This window comes from Ruditapes philippinarum, unplaced genomic scaffold (genome assembly GCF_026571515.1).
Source record: "Ruditapes philippinarum isolate M1 unplaced genomic scaffold, ASM2657151v2 ctg3014_1_1_1_1, whole genome shotgun sequence".
In the NCBI taxonomy this organism is placed as follows: domain Eukaryota; kingdom Metazoa; phylum Mollusca; class Bivalvia; order Venerida; family Veneridae; genus Ruditapes; species Ruditapes philippinarum.
This window is the reverse complement of record NW_026851588.1, coordinates 310270-332048: the sequence shown is the minus strand read 5'-3', so window position 1 is coordinate 332048 and position 21779 is coordinate 310270. Positions and strand designations below refer to the sequence as shown.

The window sequence follows — 21779 nt, the reverse complement described above, 5'->3', positions numbered from 1 at the left end:
TATAAACTATAGATAAATGTATCACGTATGGATGGATGGATGGATGGATGGATCACATAATACAATTATCGCATTAAAAAAAACAACAAAACAACCCCCCCCCAAAAAAAAAAACAAAAAACAGCCGCATATTACACCGAGAACCAACCATCAGACATTACGTTTTGAACTTTTGGAACCATATGGTCATTACACTGGTAAAATCATACATTATATATATTATGGCTTATATTATATGTAGATATGGGCTATGTTCCTCAGTCTTCGTAAAAATTTGCATTATAAGACATTTTTCTATTATAAGATTTCTTTTCTTTCTTTTTTTTTGAAAAATTAATTTAGGGATGATAAGTGCGCTTAATAGATTTCAAAGTTATGTCATTGAGAACGTAATTGGCGCGTGACGAATTAACACGTCACAACCTGACATCCGTTGTCTTAATTTCGGTTATAAATAAGCGCTAGTATGATAATGTTGGTTGACCTTAATTAAATGTTAGTATAAATGTATTTAGTAATGAAGCACTTAAGCATTGTTTTAAGTAATTAGTACATTCGTCTGAACGCTAGATGGTTTACAAATAGATTGTGTCATCAGTATACAATGACTATGATTGAACGTGTTGATTGATGAAAACTAAAACTCAACTAATTAAAATAACAAAAGGATTTTACATATTTGTCTGTGCAATCATTTTGCATATGAAATAAAGAAATAGTCGGAGATGTGATCCTGGTGTAACACATCTGTTAAAAGACAACCAGATTAACATATTTAACCAAAATGATATGCTAGATTCTATGAAGAAGTTTCTGGGATGTTAATAAAATAACTGTAACAAGATTGTCTATCAAGTACATACATCACTATTGAGTAAGGAATTTGTTGATCTCTGGGAATATATCAAGATGAAAGACAAGGTTGTTGAGAAGAATGTGGACTATCCTGAAAATCCTCCATGGACAATGTTCTTTGATGGACCTTTGTATCAGGAATACGATAAATTCATGAAAACTAAAGATTTTTCGCAGGTGAGTGATCCTTATATTATATACATTAAGATTTCTAAATGACCGGTGTAAATTGTGGCTGGCTATTACATGTTTGAGAGGTAGATACTTTGACCGTTGCGTCACCTTTCCCTTGACTATGTACAATATGGCGAGACGACTAACTACAATTCTATCGAACTAAATTCGTAAAAGAGCATTTTATTTACTGATTGAACGTATAACATATAACTGATTTTGTTTTGATTTTGTTTATATGTAAACATGTGAGAAGTACATAACCATCATCAATTAAGATTAGAGAAGAAAATGTCATACATTAGTTTACAATCTGAAGGCGAACAAAACTATAATGATATATTTGTTATTATTGACATCAAACTTTACAACATAAATGTTTTCATAGAGACACATTGCGTGATCGAATAGGCAGATTTATATAAAAAATAATTTGTATTGATTTGTACCGAATCGTCAGTAATTTGTTTGTATAAAGTTTCGATATTTTGTCTTATTTATGAAAGAGTCTTATTTTTGTCTCACTGTGTTTTTATAATTTCAATCTTTTCATATATAATTCAGGTAAAGTACGCCCATGTAAACGTCTTTTCTATGACAGAGAACATAGCAAATGAGATAACAACGTTTAACAATGCTTTCATATGCTAACCACAACACACATATCACTGCATGCATTATGCAAATATAATAATGCTACCTTGAGTTTCAAATCATCAAAATTAACCTTTCACTGACAAAACAAATAAATTATTATTATTTTTTTAAATTGTAAAACAAAATACTTTAAACATAAACACTTAAAAATTGCAGTAAACATGCAGACTAATAATGTTTAACATGTATATATTTATGACCCTCCAGAATATAAATGCATGATCACGTTATTTACGTGCACGGAACGTTATAATGTAAAATTAGCATATCGCATTAGCTTTTAGTATTCCGTTCCCCCTTAAAAATATGATATTTAGTAAGTAAAAAAAGAAAGTAATTTACGTAAATTTTAATTAATAGTTATGTAAATGGCAACGATGATGTAGACAATTACTTAAGCTAGTGTTGAGACATATATTATATTATGTTGATTAGGAGAATAATATTACACGCAGATGTAAATGACACAAGATTAAAAGGATGCGCTCGTCAAATTTTATGAAAATGCTTAATTTTCGACGGAGAAGACAAATATATACATTGTTTGTTTAACTGTCTTTTAGTTAATTAAAGTAGAAGTTTGTGGAGACAACATTTAAAGTGACACATGGAAAAAAAAGATATATGATAAAAATTAGAAAGAAAAAAAAGAGAAAAAAAAGAAAAGCAATAAAAGCCGCTAAAAAGCCTTGGTTTTAAAAGACGTTTTTATAATAATACTGAAAATAGCTGAGTGCCTTTGTATGATTACATGAATTTGTTAACCGGTGTACGCAGTATCAAATGCTTAAAATCAATGACTGTAAAATGATTAGAAATGATTAACTACAGGAAATCTTTTACATTGGCCACACAAAAATAATTTTGCTTTCTGTAGTGTGTATTGAAATTCTAAATCGCGTACGTTGAAACTTTATTACTGAGACCAGATGATAAAAAACAGTTTATCGTCCTCTTGGTTGTCTTCCAAGAAATCTCTATGATATTTGTATGCGCGCTCTATAGCTACTTGCGCGCTCTATAAAGAAAACGAATACCAGTCAAACAAAAAAGTAAATAGAGTGGCTTAGTCATTCATAGATAGTACTACACATGGTATTTTTTTACACTTGTGACCTTAGAAAATAATTAGGATGTTAAACTATTTCAAATAATAAAGACAAAGAATCTAATTACAGATTTTACTTAACACCAAGTTGAGGCTAGCAAACAACTCACAAAGTCCAGAAGCCATCAATCCTGCCTACACTCTAGACGATGAACACTGGGAGAAGCAACAAGACGTTGATCCAACCGGCAGCACGTGAGATTTTACACGCAATAATGCACGAATTTCACGAGCCAGTTACACATACAACACAAATACTGTACTGCTTCTCTGTAACAATAGATCCCCGGCTTATTTAATGTAGTCATTCTAAGCTAAGGAACACATATCATAAAAAGCAAAAATAATATTACTTTTCCGAGTACAAAAATAAAATTTGCATCGAGAGTGGAAAACTTTGACTTTTAACACCATCTGAAAGCTTTGATTATAACATGCATACACACATTGGCTATCTGTAGAAACCAAGTCAGGCATCTCTTTTTATTTATTTATCAAGCGGACATTACAAGAGCTTCGTTTATGACTTAGATTAATTAATTTATTACATTTGTAATTAATACAAGAATCATCATGGCGAGGCTAGCTGTAATTGTGAAGTGTACGATAAGAACACGTACATGTATCTTGCCACATTTCTGTACATACCACGACTATATATTTACTTAATATAGTTTAGTTATGTTAATATATTAATTAAGCGATACCTTGTTTATTTCGTAAATCGAAAAAAAATCATTATTCTTCTCCTTCGACTATGCTTTAATATTCCATAGAAAATTCGTCTGCAAATCAGTATTTTATCAATCAAATTCATATCACACTTTCTCAAATTTATTTCATGTTTAGGATTATTAATTCTATTATTCCAATTTACTGCAGTTACCAGTATGTTTCGGAAGACTATTACCAAAGAATAAGCGAGGATGAAAAACGTCGTACACGGAGAACTCGTGCATTTATCATCATCAGCCTAGTCATCATGGCGGCTCTTGCCTTCGGAACTGCCTTGGTCATTCACTTCGTCTTCATAGAGCCGTGTAAGATAAGTGCATACAATCTTAGTAAGATTTGTACAATAAACAGTTCCCCCAATTAAACAAACAAATGTGTCAGCGTGGTTTTTGACAGTCAAAACTGATAATAAATTATGGTCTCAATAATGCAATATCTGTTTATGTTGTAGATATAGCGTCTAAGTGTAACTACTGTTGTTCTTCATGCATTAATATTGCATATCAGTCAATCGATGGTAAAACATATAGTTTAGTATTCAATAAAGGATATTATAAATAAATAAAGAATAAATTTACAAAACATTTTAAACCTACTCATGCGTCTCTTCAATCAACAAATATGGTCTCAGCAGCAATTGTTTGATGAATTCCATTATCTCAAATGTTAACGGCGTTGTCTCTCTGTTTGGTGGTTATAAAGATCCTTTAATATAATATATCCAATAAAGGTGACCGTTTTATATTACAATATATTTACCATATATATCTTATCTATTTATCAATTACTTACTCGTATATATTGCAATAATTGTTGTTTTGTTGTTAGATAATGTGCTGTATTTTTTTTTCCAGTGGATACACCAAAACACTCTCTAAACGTGTCTTCTTTCGGTAACGTAACCTCTACTGACCAACCAGGTATGTCATATCAACACCTCGATCTTAATTTCACTTTTTAATTATATTCACCATTACATCATTCAAAATAACACTACTACCTGTTTGAATAAAACACCATTTTGTAACCATGAAATGGTTAATAGTTTTTACAATATATTTCTTTAATCAACTTTTTCTTATAAATTGTTTTCAAGTGTCTGAATGGCACAATTAATATGCCAATGTTTATACAAGAAATACTTATTTTTACAAACTGCTTTCAATTTGAGTAATCATCAATATTTCTGTATATGCTAAACCATTTCTGTTATATATTCAATCTATGAATTTGTGTTCAAATTTAACACATATGTTACTATATATATTGTATACAGGACTTACCACGCCGGTCCCTATGGAAAAGCAAACAGAACAGAAGCCATTACAACTTGAGGATTTACTGAAAGTTCCCGATCACAGTCCCCACGACCACAGACCCCATGATCACAGCCCCCATGACGACAGTACACACGACCATATACTTAATCCTGTTGGTAAAATATTTGATGACCAATTTTCAGCTGTGACAGAAATTACTACTACTGGTAAGCTCCAACTTCAGAACTTTTATTATGTAAGAAGAAACTTTTGTATTTTGAAACGATTCATTCTTTATCTTTCTATTGTCTAACGTTCCATCTTTCTCATGTCTCATGTTTCATCTTTCTCATGTCTCATGTTTCATCTTTCTCATGTCTAAAGTTCAATCTTTCAAATGTCTTCCGTTCCAACTTTCTCATGTCTTCCGTTCCATATTTCTTATGTCTTACGTTCCATCTTTCTCATGTCTTACGTTCGATCTTTCTCATGGCTCATGTCTCATCTTTCTCATGTCTCATGTTTCATCTTTCTCATGTCTAACGTTCCATCTTTCTCATGTCTCATGTTTCACCTTTCTCATGTCTAACGTTCCATCTTTCTCATGTCTCACGTTCCATCTTTCTCATGTCTCATGTTTCATCTTCCTCATGTCTCATGTTTCATCTTACTTATGTCTAACGTTCCATCTTTCTCATGTCTCACGTTCCATATTTATCATGTTTCACGTTCCATCTTTATCATGTCTAACGTTCCATCTTTCTCATGTCTCACGTTCCATATTTATCATGTTTCACGTTCCATCTTTCTCATGTCTAACGTTCCATCTTTCTCATGTCTCACGTTCCATCTTTCTCATGTCTCATGTTTCATCTTTCTCATGTCTCATGTTTCATCTTTCTTATGTCTAACGTTACATCTTTCTCATGTCTAACGTTCCATCTTTCAAATGTCTCATGTTTCATCTTTCTCATGTCTCATGTTTCATCTTTCTCATGTTTCATGTTTCATCTTTCTCATGTCTAACGTTCCATCTTTCTCATGTCTCATGTCTCATCTTTCTCATGTCTAACGTTCCATCTTTCTCATGTCTCATGTTTCATCTTTCTCATGTCTCATGTTTCATCTTTCTCATGTCTAACGTTCAATCTTTCAAATGTCCTTCGTTCCATCTTTTTAATGTCTTCCGTTCCATCTTTCCCATGTCTTACGTTCCATCTTTTTCATGTCTCGCGTTCGATCTTTATCATGTCTAACATTCCATCTTTTTCATGTCTCACATTCCATCTTTATCATGTCTTCCGTTCCATCTTTCTCATGTATTCCGTTCAATCTTTCTAATGTCTCACCTTCTATCTTTATCATGTCTCACGTTCCAACTTTATCATGTCTTACGTTCCATCTTTCTCATGTCTAACGTTCCATCTTTCTCATGTCTCACGTTACATCTTATCATGTGTAACGTTCCATCTTTCTTATTCCTTACGTTCCAATTTCTCATCTTTATCGTGTCTAACATTCCATCTTTTTCATGTCACACGTTCCATCTTTATCATGTTTCACGTTCCATCTTTCTCATGTCTCACCTTCCATTTTTCCCATGTCTCACCTCCCATCTTTCTTATGTCTAACGTTCCATCTTTCTCATGTCTCATGTTTCATCTTTCTCATGTTTTACGTTCTATCTTTCTCATGTATTAAGTTCTATCTTTCTCATGCTTTACTGTACATCTTTCTTATGTCTCACGTTCAATCTTTCTCATTTCTAACGTTCCATCTTTATCATGTGTTTCATCTTTCTCATGCCTTACGTTCCATCTTCTCATCTTTCTTAAGTCTCACGTTCCATCTTTATCCTATCTAACGTTCCATCTTTCTCATTTCTAACGTTCCATATTTCAAATGTCTTCCGTTCCATCCCTCTCATGTCTTATGTTCAACCTTTTTCATGTTTTACTGTACATCTTTCTCATGCCTGACGTTCCATCTTCTCATCTGTTTTATGTCTCACGTTCCATCTTTATCATATCTAACATTCCATTTTTCTCATTTCTAACGTTCCATATTTCAAATGTCCTCCGTTCCATCTCTCTCATGTCTTACGTTCAACCTTTCTTAGGCCGTCCTTAAAAAAATGTTTGTTTGCAGTAACCCGACCCAGAATTTTCAAGGTGGGTAGGTAGGTCGATTTTTTTTTTTATTGAACTGTACTCCCAAATAAACATTGAATTTAAAAATGCTGGACAATAATATGCTTTGATAATCTGGTAACAATTAATAAATTGACAACTGAATTCTAATCTAATAAAAACTACATTTTATTTCTTCTATTAACCTTTAAAAGAACAAAAACAAAGCACAAGACATAATTTTCTGATTCAAAAAAAATATTTTTTTATCCAGACCATGAAAAAAAATTTGAGTAGGGGCAAATTTTGTGAGTCGGTCGCGTTACTGCAAACAAACATTTTTTTAAGGATGGCCTTATGTCTTACTTCACATCTTTCTCATGTCTTACGTTCCATCTTTATCATGTTCAACGTTCTATCTTACTCATGTGTTTAGTTCCATCTTACTTATGTCTTATGTTCAATTTTTCTCATGTCTTATGTTCAATCTTTCTAATGTCTCACCTTCCATCTTTCTTATGTCTCACCTTCCATCTTTCTAATGTCTCACCTCCCATCTTTCTTATGTCTTACGTTCCATCTTTCTTATGTCTTACGTTCCATCTTTCTCATGTCTTACAATCAATCTTTCTTATGTCTCACGTTTTATCTTTCTCATATCTTATGTTCCATCTTCCTTATGTCTTACGTTCCATCTTTCTCATGTCTAACGTTCAATCTTTTTTATGCCCAACGTTCCGACTTTCTCATGTCTAACGTTTAAATTTCATCTTTATTATGTCTCACCTTCCATCTTTCTTGTGTCTCAATTTCCATATTTCTGATGTCTTTTTTTTCATCTTTCTAATGTTTTACTTTCCATCTCCATTATGTCACACCTTCCATCTTTCTTATGCTTAAGGTTCCATCTTTCTAATGTCTTACATTCCATTTTTTATGTCTTACGTTCCATCATTATTATGTCTAATGTTCCATCTTTCTCATGTCTTACGTTCCATCTTTCTTACGTCTAACGTTCCATCTTTCTAATGTCTTACTTTCCATCTCCATTATGTCTCACCTTCCATCTTTCTTATGCTTAAGGTTCCATCTTTCTTATATCTTACGTTCCATCTTTCTTATGTCTCACCTTCCATCTTTCATATGTCTTATTTTTTATCTTTCTAATGTATTACATTTCATCTTTCTAATGTATTATGTTCCATCTTTCTACTGTCTCACCTTCCATCTTTTTTAATGTCTCACCTTTCCATATTTCTAATGTCTCAACTTCCATCTTTCTTATGTCTAACGTTCCATCTTTCTTATGTCTAACGTTCCACCTTTCCTATGTCTCACCTTCCATCTTTCTTATGTCTCACCTTCCATCTTTCTTATGACTAACGTTCCATCTTTCTTATGTCTTACGTTCCATCTTGCTCATGTCTTACGTTCCGTCTTTCTCATGTCTAACGTTCCATCTTTCTTATATCTTACCTTCCATCTTTCTGATGTCTTACCTTCCATCTTTCTGAAGTATCACCTTCCATCTTTCTGATGTCTTACCTTCCATCTTTCTTTTGTATTATGTTCTTTTTTTCTTATGTCTTACCTTCCATCTTTCTAATGTCTCACCTTCAATCTTTCTTGTGTCTAACGTTCGATCTTTCTTATATCTTACGTTCCATCATTCTCATGTCTTACCTTCAATCTTTCTTATGTCTTATGTTCCGTCTTTCTCATGTCTTACCTTCCATCTTTCTAATGCCTCACCTTCCATCTTTCTGATGTCTCACCTTCCATCGTTCTTATGTCTCACCTTCCATCTTTCTTATATCTAACGTTCCATCTTTCTTATATCTTACGTTCCATCATTCTCATGTCTTACCTTCAATCTTTCTTATGTCTTACGTTCCGTCTTTCTCATGTCTTACCTTCTATCTTTCTCATGTCTTACCTTCCATCTTTCTAATGCCTCACCTTCCATCGTTCTTATGTCTCACCTTCCATCTTTCTTATATCTAACGTTCCATCTTTCTCATGTCTTACGTTCCATCTTTCTAATGTATCACCTTACCTTCTTCCATCTTTCTCATGTCTTACCTTCATCTTTCTTATGTCTTACATTCCATCTTTCTTATGTCTTATTTTCCATCTTTCTAATGTCTTACATTTCATCACTTCATGTCTTACGTTCCAGAAACTCCTGTAACATCCACCATGTCAACTTCTACAACTTCGATATCAACAACGACACTGACCTATCTATTACATTTGAATCCGTACTCAGGCTCGGACGGAGATCACGTACACATGCATCCCAAGGACAAGAGTAAATTAATCACGACAACACGAGTCACTTCAGTTATAAAGAAAGCGAAGAAAAAACCCACATCTACCACATTGATTGATCATATAGACTTTTTCGGAATGGACGATTCAGCTTCTACAACACAGTCCATGAACACAACTCTTTCCGATGCTGATTTCTTTGGCATAGATGAATACTATTACGATGAAACAACTATTTCCAAACCTGAAACAAGTCCACAAGTAACATCTAAAACACCTTCAGTAACAACAGCTTCTAATGCTGCAACATCTACAGTTAATTCATCAGGTTCTCTAACTTCTAGTGTGTCAACTCATTCTGGTCATGATTCTTTATTAAAGAAGAATACGACAGAAGAAACAACGTCTAAACCAAAAATATCTTCCATTGTTGAAGTCACAATAGTACCATAGTGTACCATAGGTCTTGTAGACTTTCTGTATATAAAATCTTCCAGTATGTAAATATGTATTTTGCTTTTAAAAAGGTCAAACATCTTTCAAAAACTACCAGAATTAAGACCAATCCAATAGAATTGTAAGTTATGATGTCAAAAATATATATTAAGCTTCTTTTCAGAAAAAAGAGAGTACATTTTGTTCACATTTAGGTTTGATAAGAAACAAATCGAAAGACAAGGTAGATAAAATTTCGAATATTTTTTCATTCTAATGTATGTAGCCTATGCTTAATGATTGTCCTTCCGTCCATTAGGCCATACAAAGTAGTTTTCGCTATCGAGTATGGACCACGGACATATCACCAGTCATCCACTTAAAGGGTTATTTTTAGGCAAACAGCGGTTATGTACCACCGTGCATTTCCACAGGAGAAAAGATATACAGTGTATTTCGAGCCGAAGAGAGGTCACTGTAAAGTGGCAAATGAGAACATATACATACAGTAACCAGAGACAATGAGTTACAAGAATTTGACGAATGCAATAGCCGAGATACAGATTTTAACGGATGCAATAGCCGAGTTACGAGAATTTGACGAATGCAACAGCATCGAGAATTTGACCGATGCAATAGACGAGATACGAGATTTTATCGGATGCAATAGCCGAGTTACGAGAATTTGACGAATGCAATAGCCGAGTTACGAGAATTTGACGGATGCAATAGCCGAGTTACGAGAATTTGACGAATGAAACAGCCGAGTTACGAGAATTTGACGAATGCAATAGCCGAGTTACGAGAATTTGACGAATGGAATAGCTGAGTTACAAGAATTTGACGAATGCAATGGCCGAGTTACGAGAATTTGACGAATGCAGTAGCTGAGTAACCAGAATTTGACGAATGCAATAGTTGAGTAACGAGAATTCGACGAATGCATTAGCTGAGTTACGAGAATTCGACGAATGCATTAGCCGAGTTACGAGAATTTGACGGATGCGATAGCCGAGTGACGAGAATTTGACGAATGCAGTAGCTGAGTTACCAGAATTTGACAAATGCAATAGTTGAGTAACGAGAATTCGACGAATGCATTAGCTGAGTTACGAGAATTTGACGAATGCAATAGCCGAGTTACGAGAATTCGACGAATGCAATAGCCGAGTTACGAGAATTTGACGGATGCAAAAGTAGAGTTTCGAGAATTTTAGTTAGTTTAACGAAACATTTCCGGAATCTCATAAGTTAATCATCTATATTTTATACCATTTTTAAAACAATTACAATGACATCTACCTTTATTGCTTCGGAAATTTTTGATATCAGTCTGTTTATGTATATAATAAAACTTTCTTCCTTTTAAATACATTTATGTTATACTTACATAATATTTATGATAATGATTTTTTGCTTCAATACCAATGACATTGACTAAATTTCTAAAAATAGGAAAATGTACGTGTTTTTTTCTGCAATGTGATGCACTGAATTGCAATAATGTCTGCAATATTTAAATGAAGTTTGTTTTTTAAATTTATTATCAGGTGCCTTAATGTTTTAATATCCGGTTTAATATTATTTATCCCAAGACTTCATGTCAGCACACATTCTATTTTGTTTTGATTTATGTAGTACACGGTTTCAGTTAGAAATACGGCCTACACGTAAATGAGATGATTTTAATTCAATTTAGCTATTATATTTGTGATGATAATTCTCTTTTTATATATATTTTGTATAGTTGTTCAGTTGAATTGTGTTATATTAAACAGGATATTACATGTATATTAAACTTGTATTGTTGTTGTTGTTGTTGTTCCCACTGATGAAAGCTGTTCTGTATCAGTGATTTTTTTTATATATATATATAATTATATATACGGCCGACGGATAAAATAATGTTTTATTTTCCTTTCCGTGTGAAATATTTAAGTAGGATTTTATTCAATATTTAATGTTTCACTCTGACTATAAGAAAATTCCCTACATTTAAAATTTGCATCCTAATTTACATAAATTTAAAAGTTTAAAGATATAAACATATGAGGGGTGTTCGTTTAGTTCTTAATTACATATCAGCATTTTACTTCCAAACTAATGATGCGTTAGATTTTTGTTCTAATTTAATAGAACTAAATTTCGAAAAAGAAAAATGATAAAAAAAACAAAATAAAGTTTAAAAAAATGTTTGCATTTTCCAATGATTGCACTGTTGCAAGTAGTAACTTGAAAGGAATTGCACGGGAATTTTGTGCATCTTTATTAATCTTATATCAAGTTTTATTTGTATGTCATAATTTATATACTTGAATATGCTGGTCAATTTATTCATTAAATTTTAGCATATCGACAACGTTGTTAGGAAAACATTTAGAATTTTTTTCGTACATCTTTTTTTTCTATTTTTTTTTTAAATACTTCATAATATTATAGAAAAGGAAGATTAATTCGTTTTCGTAATTTATTTTCAAGTCAATAATGATGAACAAAAACGATGCAGAATTACTTCAACTAAATTTTGATTCTTTGTCCACATCAAATGTTCAATTAAAGAATTTCAGATGAAACTGTTTTGAAGCGAGAAATGACAGCAACACGTTGTGAACTTAATATTGGGGTGAATTAGGTTTCTTCCTTAAAAAAAAGGCAACATATCCCAAAACGTTAGTACTATCCTATGGTCGCTATTTAAAACATTTTGATAAACTCAGAGACTTATAATGATCCTATATATTTAAGAATTATGTAACGACCCTCGCATTTGTGAACACTTTATATGTTAATATCTCTATTAAAAAGTTATTTTCAGACACACAGTATTGTTTACATATTTTATGAGTTAATGATTATCGCGGTTGCATCGTGCTATAAACGACATTAAAACTTGTTGCCATAATTGAATTAACTATTTTAATTTACTACAGCATATGAATACAATTTATGTTAAGTCTTTTTCATTTTCATTGAGTCATCTTAGCCATTTAAAGCGTAAAATATTATAAATTATAAAACATGTCAACCTCGCATATATCCGGGTTTATTTATTTATTTCAGTTTTTAATGAAACCTTTTGAGTTGCAATTTGAAAGGCTCCTGTTTACATGTTACTTGTTTCTTTTTTGGTTTTGAAAGAGTTTCTTTTGGTTTGGTTAAAACAAATTTGGTGGAACTTAATTGTGTAACAAGTTTTGCAATTTATATATGTATATTAATAACTTTCTTTTCACGTTGGAACTTACAAGTACTGGTGTCCCTACTGTTTTTCCTACCTAATTTTGTACATTGCCGACACCATGGTTTAATCAAATACAACACTTCTTTGTACCCACGAGCAACAAAACTCTTGTCGCGACGCTTTTTAAAATAATATAAGGTACTAACGAACTTGGCTGTATTGATACTTTACCGAGTGTAATTTTGTGTGTTACTTCATATTGAACATGGAGAGTTCGTGTGATACCTAAAGTAGAATTTGTGTTTATACCCCAAATATGGAGCTTGTGATATGCCTGTAGTGAAGTTTGTGTAATACCGTTCGTAGAGCTTGTATTATAAGAATATCTTTCTATTTAAATTGGAGCGTTTTCAGATAAAGATTTATTGTTAATGGTTTTGTTTTTAGAATTATTCAACAAGAAATGTGAAGTGGTTAAGCAAGGTGCTCCTATGTCCTTCCGACCAGACCTAAGCTAAATATCATTGATTACTATTTGTAGTGACAAACGAATATGCTATAATTGTGTATAGCAACTTTTCTATAAGCAAAGTCCTTATACAGAAAAATCGCCGAAAAGGCGAACATAATTGGGTCCACTTTGAGTGCAAATACCTTATCATGAGGCCATGTCTCAACAAAGCTCACCCGTTCTTTTTCCTGAAGTCTGATTTTATCTTAACAGAAATATCAAAAAGAGACATCACTGGTGATAATGTTACTTATAATATGGTTATCTTAATCTAGCCGGTGCTAGGGGGCGTGAGGGCACTTATTCATTATCCTTCATGTACCGAGTCTGCAATTTTCATGTTATTTTGTTGTGATTAATGCTTCCGAGGGATCACTTTGTCCTATGTAACGATTAATGAACAAGCTGTGTTCAGTGTACTTAACTCCTTCAAGTAAGATACCTTTTATATATTGTCTATATGTCTCTACGTGCTACTGTTGCTCCATTTTAGAATGCAACACCACGTGGATGTACATATTTTCTTTATAATTACCAGTTTTTTAGAATAAAAAAATGGAATCTTTGTACACCATTTTTTCTTTAAAAGCATAATTGTGGTTTATTTGCCATTTTTTGCCATTCCACCACAGGCATACGGTTATACTCGATTTAATTGCAACTAAGGAGCATCAAACTATATTGTTTCTCAAAAGAGTTAAGTTCAAATGAATTTTTATTATAAAATACTTTTACAAATCAATCAAATATTTATGTTGATGATCAATGATTTTGCCTTGAACGACAAAATGTTAAAACTGTACATGTATACATTTGTAAAAGTAACAGTGAAATAATGCATTTTAATCATTGTGTCTTAAACGACAAAAATTGTTCATATTTATACAGTACATTTGCCACACACAATTGTTTATGTAACAGATAAAACGCTAATTATACGTCATGTTTAAAATACTATATCTATATAGAGATCATGAACTTATTTTCTTATTAACAAACACTATGTCCGTCTTTCCATATATATGATTAGTCATCAACTGAACACTTATGAACCGAGATGTTAAACTTTTTACAACATCTTTCAAATACTGATTTGTTCCATGAACTTCGATATTAATCATGCTGACGTCAACATCTTGAAACGGAAATGACGTCAACAACTGCATTTCCTGCCCGGTGACGTCTAACACAAGTAAATCAATGCTGTTCCGTTTAAGGGATGTTAATATGTCCGATAATGTGAAACAAGAACCCTCGGTGATATTATTTAACGGCCAGTTTCCAGTTGATGCCTAGAAAAGAAGAATATCATTCAGACACCATACATGCTTGCATATTATGTTATTATCGATTCGACGTTATGCATAGTTTGCTCTTACATGTCAACAGTGGAGGCAGCATAAATATGATTTACATTGAACATAAAATGATTCTTTTCTTATTATTTATTGTTTCATATATTTAGTTGCATTTAATATGTGCCCTACACGCGTTTATGCAGTTACTGAAAATAGTGAAAGAATTTATAAACAATAAACAATTAAATTTCAATGTTACAAAATTTACATTGTATTACCGTTTATTGTAATTCCTTTTTCTATAATTTAATTTCTCACATTATTATATTTTCTACAAAGGTATCGTACGCATGTATTTTAATGAGCTTTAGTAATGTGTTTAAAATCAGTTACCTAAAAAACAATCAAACTTACATGTATACAGGCTTGTAGAAATTTGGAATTCCTCCTCATGTTCATGAGGGACTCGAGCTTCTTGTGGTCATGTTCTACTACTAATCCAGTCCAACCTCTACTTTTCTCCAATAAATATGTCAGCGAATCTGGTCGTACTCCGTCAGTTCCGATCTCCACGAAAAATCCATGCTCCTGTTGAAACAAATGAAAACAAAATCTGAAAGTGATGTATATGCATATCTTTATTAATAACCAAAGAGGGAGCATCATTAAGATAAGTTTTTCGGCCGTGATTAGCCTTGTTTAAGTAATGCTCCATAATGCCTGAGTGGCCTTACAATGAAGACCCTCAGCAATGCTTAATAACAACACACGAATTGTCTGTCCCGTAAAGAACGGGACAATTATAGCGAATAGCCTGTATATTTACCGGACGTTAGGTGAATGATCCAAAACGATGTAAACATCATCATATTAAGGATTGTTGCTTATTCGTTAACATTACAATATACCTCACAAAGTTATTGTTTGTGAAAGCAAATCAGTCATTGGTAATGCAAAGGCTGATGAACGAAAGCGAAAATAAATGGAGGAAAGTTTTTGTTTTTATTGAAATTGGACTATATACACTTCAAGGTATAATATTAAAAGATCCTGATTGTTAAACAAGAGCTTAGATAATGTAGAATTTTCTAAGCTCAAAAAGAATCATAATTCTGGTCAAAATCCATGCAAGAGTTATGGGTCTTGGACAGTGGCCTCCTATGATGCTCTCAAATAATTATTTGCAGTTTCAATCCATTCTCTTGAGTAGTTTTGCGGATACCAACCTTCACGCAAAAGTTTACTCATATTTTTATAGGTATTACTCAAATGGCCTGACTACGGCATTTAAAACATTTGAAGATAGTGATTTCAATGAAATAAACAAGAAACAATCACTTAATTGCTAAGCTTTTTAAAAATTCCACAGCGTAACAGATCTGGAGATTTGATGTTATGCAGTCCAATAGTGTAACAGCCTAGCAAGATGCAACACTAAATCACCATAAGCAAACACATGCACGTTCTACAAGTATACAGAACAGCTCGTTATGGTCAGGATAGAAACACTTTGGCATTTCTTAACATTTCTGTTTTAATACCACTATTGATATACAGAACCAGACGCAATCAAACCGAATCGGTAATTTTCATGTAATTTTGTTGTTTTTAATGGTTCCAAGGGATTACCCTTTTTCAAGATTTTTGACATTAATGTTCAGCGTATTTACTGAAATGTTTTCATCACCACATTGGCCTCAAAATTCAGTGATTATTGTTTTGCGCTTATTTAATTTAATCAAGTTTTCATTTAGGGGGTGGAGTGGTGGGGAAGGGTTATAACTGTAATTGTAATTTCTGAAGATTTTAGGGCGTTTTAACCTATATACATGTACTCGTATACTATATTCTTAGTTTCAATGTAACCGGGTTGTAACCTTTTAAACACGTTAAAAGGCGTGTATGATAAAATCTAAATACATCACAATGTGGTAAAGTACATTAATGTATTTTCATTTTGTTCAGGTGCTAGGTTGCTAGGTATATGAACATGTCTAAACAGCATTAAAATTCTTCAGGTAAGAATAATATCTTTATTGACACAGCTCAATAGTTTTACGTACAAACCCCTTCCTCTTATTTATATTTGTTAAAAAGCCTTGTCAAATAAACTAATGCATTGCTGTCGAAGTTCTTCATGACGTTAAATGTGTATTAATGTAAAACCTGCAGACATGTTTAGAATGATAATGAATATAATTATTATACCATTAAAATTGTATACAGTTATAAAATATATTGAATGAGACCCATCAACCCTTACCATGATATACAAAACATTAGTTATTTAAATGAACTAGATCTATTCATTAACATACTCTCAATTGATCGTGTAGGAGTTAGGCGTCTCTATAAACTTTTGCTATACCCGGTAGTATACAAAGGCAGTCAGACATGCAAACTGTCACTTAACAGAATTGATGTCAATAATCATATAAAATGCACTTTAATTTCTAATTCTAATTCTAAAGACGATTTTTTAAATGTCTGTTGAGCAATTTTAAGTAATTTCAGTTTATATCTGAAATTTTGATTTGTATAAGTCTTCTTTTCACTTCTCACACAGGTATTATGTTTTATCTTATCAAAAGTCAATTTTTTAAATACCATAGGACTTTGCAAAAACAACAAACAAAATGAAATGCCATATTTCTGTTAAGATGTAAAAGCATTAAAATGTACAGTATCGTAAAATAACCTGTTCAGAACTGCTTAGTCTTTTATTACTGATGAAAGTATCTTTCTCTCTATATACTTTAGCTTTATGATTACTTCTTTTATATGAGAGTTATATAAAACTAAAACGGTGATGTTAACTTCAAACTTATCTTTACACGAACTACATCTAATCACTTTTCTTCCTTGCTAGGTTTATCACAATCTCGGCACACATTGACCATTTTACCGTAACCAAAGATAACCCGCTATACATTTATTCTGGCTGTTATAGAAAGATCTCAGATGCCCCCTTACATATGCATATAGACTATTGGAAGAAAATTTTCAGATGTCCACCTGTATACATTGATTCGGGCTATATAAGGAAGATCCAAGATGTCTAGCTACATTAATTCATGTTGTTGGAAGAAGATCCCAGATGTCTAGCTATACATTAATTCATGTTGTTGGAAGAAGAACCCAGATGTCTAGCTATACATTAATTCATGTTGTTGGAAGAAGATCCCAGATGTCTAGCTACACATTAATTCATGTTGTTGGACGAAGATCCCAGATGTCTAGCTATACATTAATTCATGTTGTTGGACGAAGATCCCAGATGTCTAGCTATACATTAATTCATGTTGTTGGAAGAAGATCCCAGATGTCTAGCTATACATTAATTCATGTTGTTGGAAGAAGATCCCAGATGTCTAGCTATACATTAATTCATGTTGTTGGACGAAGATCCCAGATGTCTAGCTATACATTAATTCATGTTGTTGGACGATGATCCCAGATGTCTAGCTATACATTAATTCATGTTGTTGGAAGAAGATCCCAGATGTCTAGCTATACATTAATTCATGTTGTTGGAAGAAGATCCCAGATGTCTAGCTATACATTAATTCATGTTGTTGGACGAAGATCCCAGATGTCTAGCTATACATTAATTCATGTTGTTGGAAGAAGATCCCAGATGTCTAGCTATACATTAATTCATGTTGTTGGACGAAGATCCCAGATGTCTAGCTATACATTAATTCATGTTGTTGGACGAAGATCCCAGATGTCTAGCTATACATTAATTCATGTTGTTGGACGAAGATCCCAGATGTCTAGCTATACATTAATTCATGTTGTTGGACGAAGATCCCAGATGTCTAGCTATACATTAATTCATGTTGTTGGAAGAAGAACCCAGATGTCTAGCTATACATTAATTCATGTTGTTGGACGAAGATCCCAGATGTCTAGCTATACATTAATTCATGTTGTTGGACGAAGATCCCAGATGTCTAGTTATACATTAATTCATGTTGTTGGACGAAGATCCCAGATGTCTAGCTATACATTAATTCATGTTGTTGGAAGAAGATCCCAGATGTCTAGCTATACATTAATTCATGTTGTTGGAAGAAGATCCCAGATGTCTAGCTATACCTTGACTCATGTTGTTGGAAGAAATTGACAGATGACCCTTTGATGAAAAATGATGTCCGCCCTTTTTATACAATACATATTGATTCAGGCTTTTAATCTTCAAGGAACATATGCCATCCCTCCCCTATTGGAGGGAGATCTTCGATGTCTCGCTATACATTGATTCAGACTGTTGGTGGAAGATTCTTTATGCTCCTCAATACATTAAATTGATAATACTGTCGGGGGAAATTCCTATATCCTGCTCCATACATTTATCCAGGGTGTTTGGGGAAATTCCTATATGCTCCTCTATACATTGTTTCAGACTGTTTGGGGAAATTCCAAAATGCTCGTCTATACATTGATTCAGATTGTTGGGGGAAATTCCAATATGCTGCTCTATACAATTCAGACTTTTAATTCTCCTAATTACATTGATTCAGACTGTTGGGGGAAATTCCTATATCATGCTCTATACATTTATTTAGGCTTTTGGGGGAAATTCCTATATGCTGCTCAAAACACTGATTCAGACTGTTTGGGGAAATTCCTATATGCAGCTCTATATATTTATTTAGGCTGTTTGGGGTAATTCGTATATGCTCCTCTATACATTGATTCAGACTGTTTGGGGGAAATTCCTATATGCTCCTCTTCACTTTGATTCAAACTGCTGGGGAAAATCCCTGTATGCTCATCTTCACTTTGATTCAAACTGTTTGGGGCAATTCCTATATGCTTCTCTATACATTGATTCAGACTGTTCGGGAAAATTCCTATACGCTCTCTTCACTTTGATTCAAACTGTTGGGGGAAATTCCTATATGCTACTCTATTCATTGATTCAAACTGTTGGGGGAAATTCAGTTTGGCCATGTCGATGAAGGAAGATAATAATGAAGTTATAATGCGATTCATCAAACTTTATTCAAAAACCCAAACTTGCATTAAATATCGTACACAATATAAAATGATGTTTTTCTATTTAAACTAACAGCTTCTGTTCAATGCTGTGAAGATATCTAATACAGGAGAATATTCGCGTGGCCAACAATATAACACAAAAATCTTTATTTTACCATGTATAATTGTAATAATCTTAATTATAATATATTTGCTTCTATATTTACTTTCTACATAGTGGCTTTAGAAAGGAAGATATAAATATTAAATATCTTACTGAAAGTCGTAATACAAACATTGATAATACGACCATGATCCTGACAAATTCATTCCAATTAATTATAACAGGAAGTCAAACGTAAATTACCTCGTAATGTGCAGACAAACTGAGTGAAAAAATGAGATATATACGAATAAGAGGTTAATACATGGCAGGAGAGGGCCGGAAGGTGATAACCGGCCCGCAAAATGAATAATGGACCCGAGGGCTTTAAATAGCCCGAGGGCCATTATTCATTCAGGGCCGATTATCACCTCCCGGCCCTACTCTGACGTGTATTAATGTCTTTAATACACTAAATGTAGATCTAATAGTAGCATTTTAAAAAAAAAAATACAACAACAAAGTTCTTTTGTTGAAAGTCTTGTCTACTTTTCTACTGTTCTGTACAGAGATGTTTACTGTTTGTGTGTTGAAAGCAGTAGAATCTAGAAGCAAGTTTTATTTTCATTTTTTTCGGAATGAATTTGTCATAGATCTATTATTTCTTCAAATTTCAATAGTAACAAAAATGTGTTTGCACTAAATACGCTTAAGCTCTCATAATAAAAATAAAGCAATTCGTGCTGACAACCTACTTTCACTTTTACAGTTAACTGTTTGATGACGTAAAATATGACGTCATTGTTTCAGTTTGTGCACGTGCACATGTTCTGCGGGCTGATAACTAGTTCTCGGCCCCGGGCCGCAAACTCATAATAGGTCACGTGACACTCATAATCAGTTGAAATCATAGGCAATTTTGTTACAATATATAGTAACAAGTGTATTAACAAGCAATAATCTAGCACTGTCATAGATATACGACGGACGACGTACGACGGACGACAGACGACGGACGAAGAGTGATCCTAATAGCTCACCCTGAGCATATGCTCAGGTGAGCCAAAAATGAGATATAATCGAACAAGCAATAATCTAGCACCGTAATAGATATAAAATCTTACCTTCTTATTCAAGTATCTGTCTATCACACGAAATTGTCCTCTCGATGTGTCAAACACATCGTTATGACCCCTTGAATCATAAGTAAAGTTTCCAGCCCGGGAATCAGTTATTCGTTTACGAATTTCGTCTGCTCTTCTTTTACTTTCTATGTCGTCTGCTTTCTTTTCATACAATGAGTCTTTTTGCACTGTGACACTTGTCTCGATGCTTGCTGTCTTTCTGACTAAAACATGACCTTCAATCGCTGCAGCACTGGGGAATGAGACAGTTCCAATCGAAATTGAGTACACAGAAAGTAGCAGAATACAAGTTATAATTAGGATATAACTTTTCTTCAAACATCTTCCGATCTTCAACATTAACCTCATGTTAAAAATGGATGTTAAGTGGGTTTTTTGTTAATAAATGACGCTAACTCTATTTTGCAGCAGAGCTTTTCAAATATTGAGATATAAAGTTTTAAAACGAAAATAAGATCAGTCCCTCTCTGAAAATATCCGTTAAGTGATATAACAGGACGTGTTCTTTTTAAAACATGATTTTATCTCCGCTTCCCCGTTGGTGTATTATCCATTAATTTAATTACACTCAAATCAACACTGTAGTGCTTTATAAAAGTATCTTCTCCATTCCCATCATTAAAGATGGTCCATCATTAAGTGTGGATTATTACTGTATATACAATGGTAACAACCAACAGTGTGCACTCTCCGCGAGACAACAAAACAAGGTATAGGTTTATATCACTGCGGTAAAATATAAACGGTATATTACGCCCAGTGAAATAACGCACTTCGACCGTACCATCTTTTTTTATAAGTTCAAGGGTGGATTAGGTAGAGATTAAAATGTAAACGGTGCAAAAATATCCTGTCCTATGTTTAATATCAATTCAGATTATGTAAATATAAACTTTGGTTAATCTGTAGGTAACTTCTTCAACCGGGAATAC

At 33.1% G+C, this 21779-nt stretch overlaps 2 protein-coding genes across 3 annotated transcripts; one reads left to right on the top strand and one right to left on the bottom strand.

Annotated features, from left to right (window-relative positions):
* Positions 1-425: 425 nt before the first annotated feature.
* LOC132753856 (mucin-3A-like) lies at positions 426-10181 on the top strand. 2 transcript variants are annotated; one of them, XM_060744500.1, is made up of 7 exons: positions 477-495; positions 910-1032; positions 2865-2989; positions 3677-3834; positions 4384-4449; positions 4806-5015; positions 9097-10181. In XM_060744500.1, exons 2-7 carry the CDS (start codon positions 910-912, stop codon positions 9639-9641), a joined length of 1227 nt encoding a protein of 408 aa, XP_060600483.1. In that variant the 5' UTR covers positions 477-495; the 3' UTR covers positions 9642-10181. The 2 variants fall into 2 exon arrangements, with proteins under 2 accessions (XP_060600410.1, XP_060600483.1); XM_060744427.1 differs by having other exon boundaries at positions 426-1032.
* A 70-nt stretch (positions 10182-10251) lies between these two features.
* Positions 10252-21779, bottom strand: LOC132753995 (uncharacterized). The gene is made up of 3 exons (XM_060744612.1): positions 20827-21779; positions 15028-15201; positions 10252-14607 (listed from the first exon to the last, which is right to left on the bottom strand). Exons 1-3 carry the CDS (start codon positions 21193-21195, stop codon positions 14287-14289), a joined length of 864 nt encoding a protein of 287 aa, XP_060600595.1. The 5' UTR covers positions 21196-21779; the 3' UTR covers positions 10252-14286.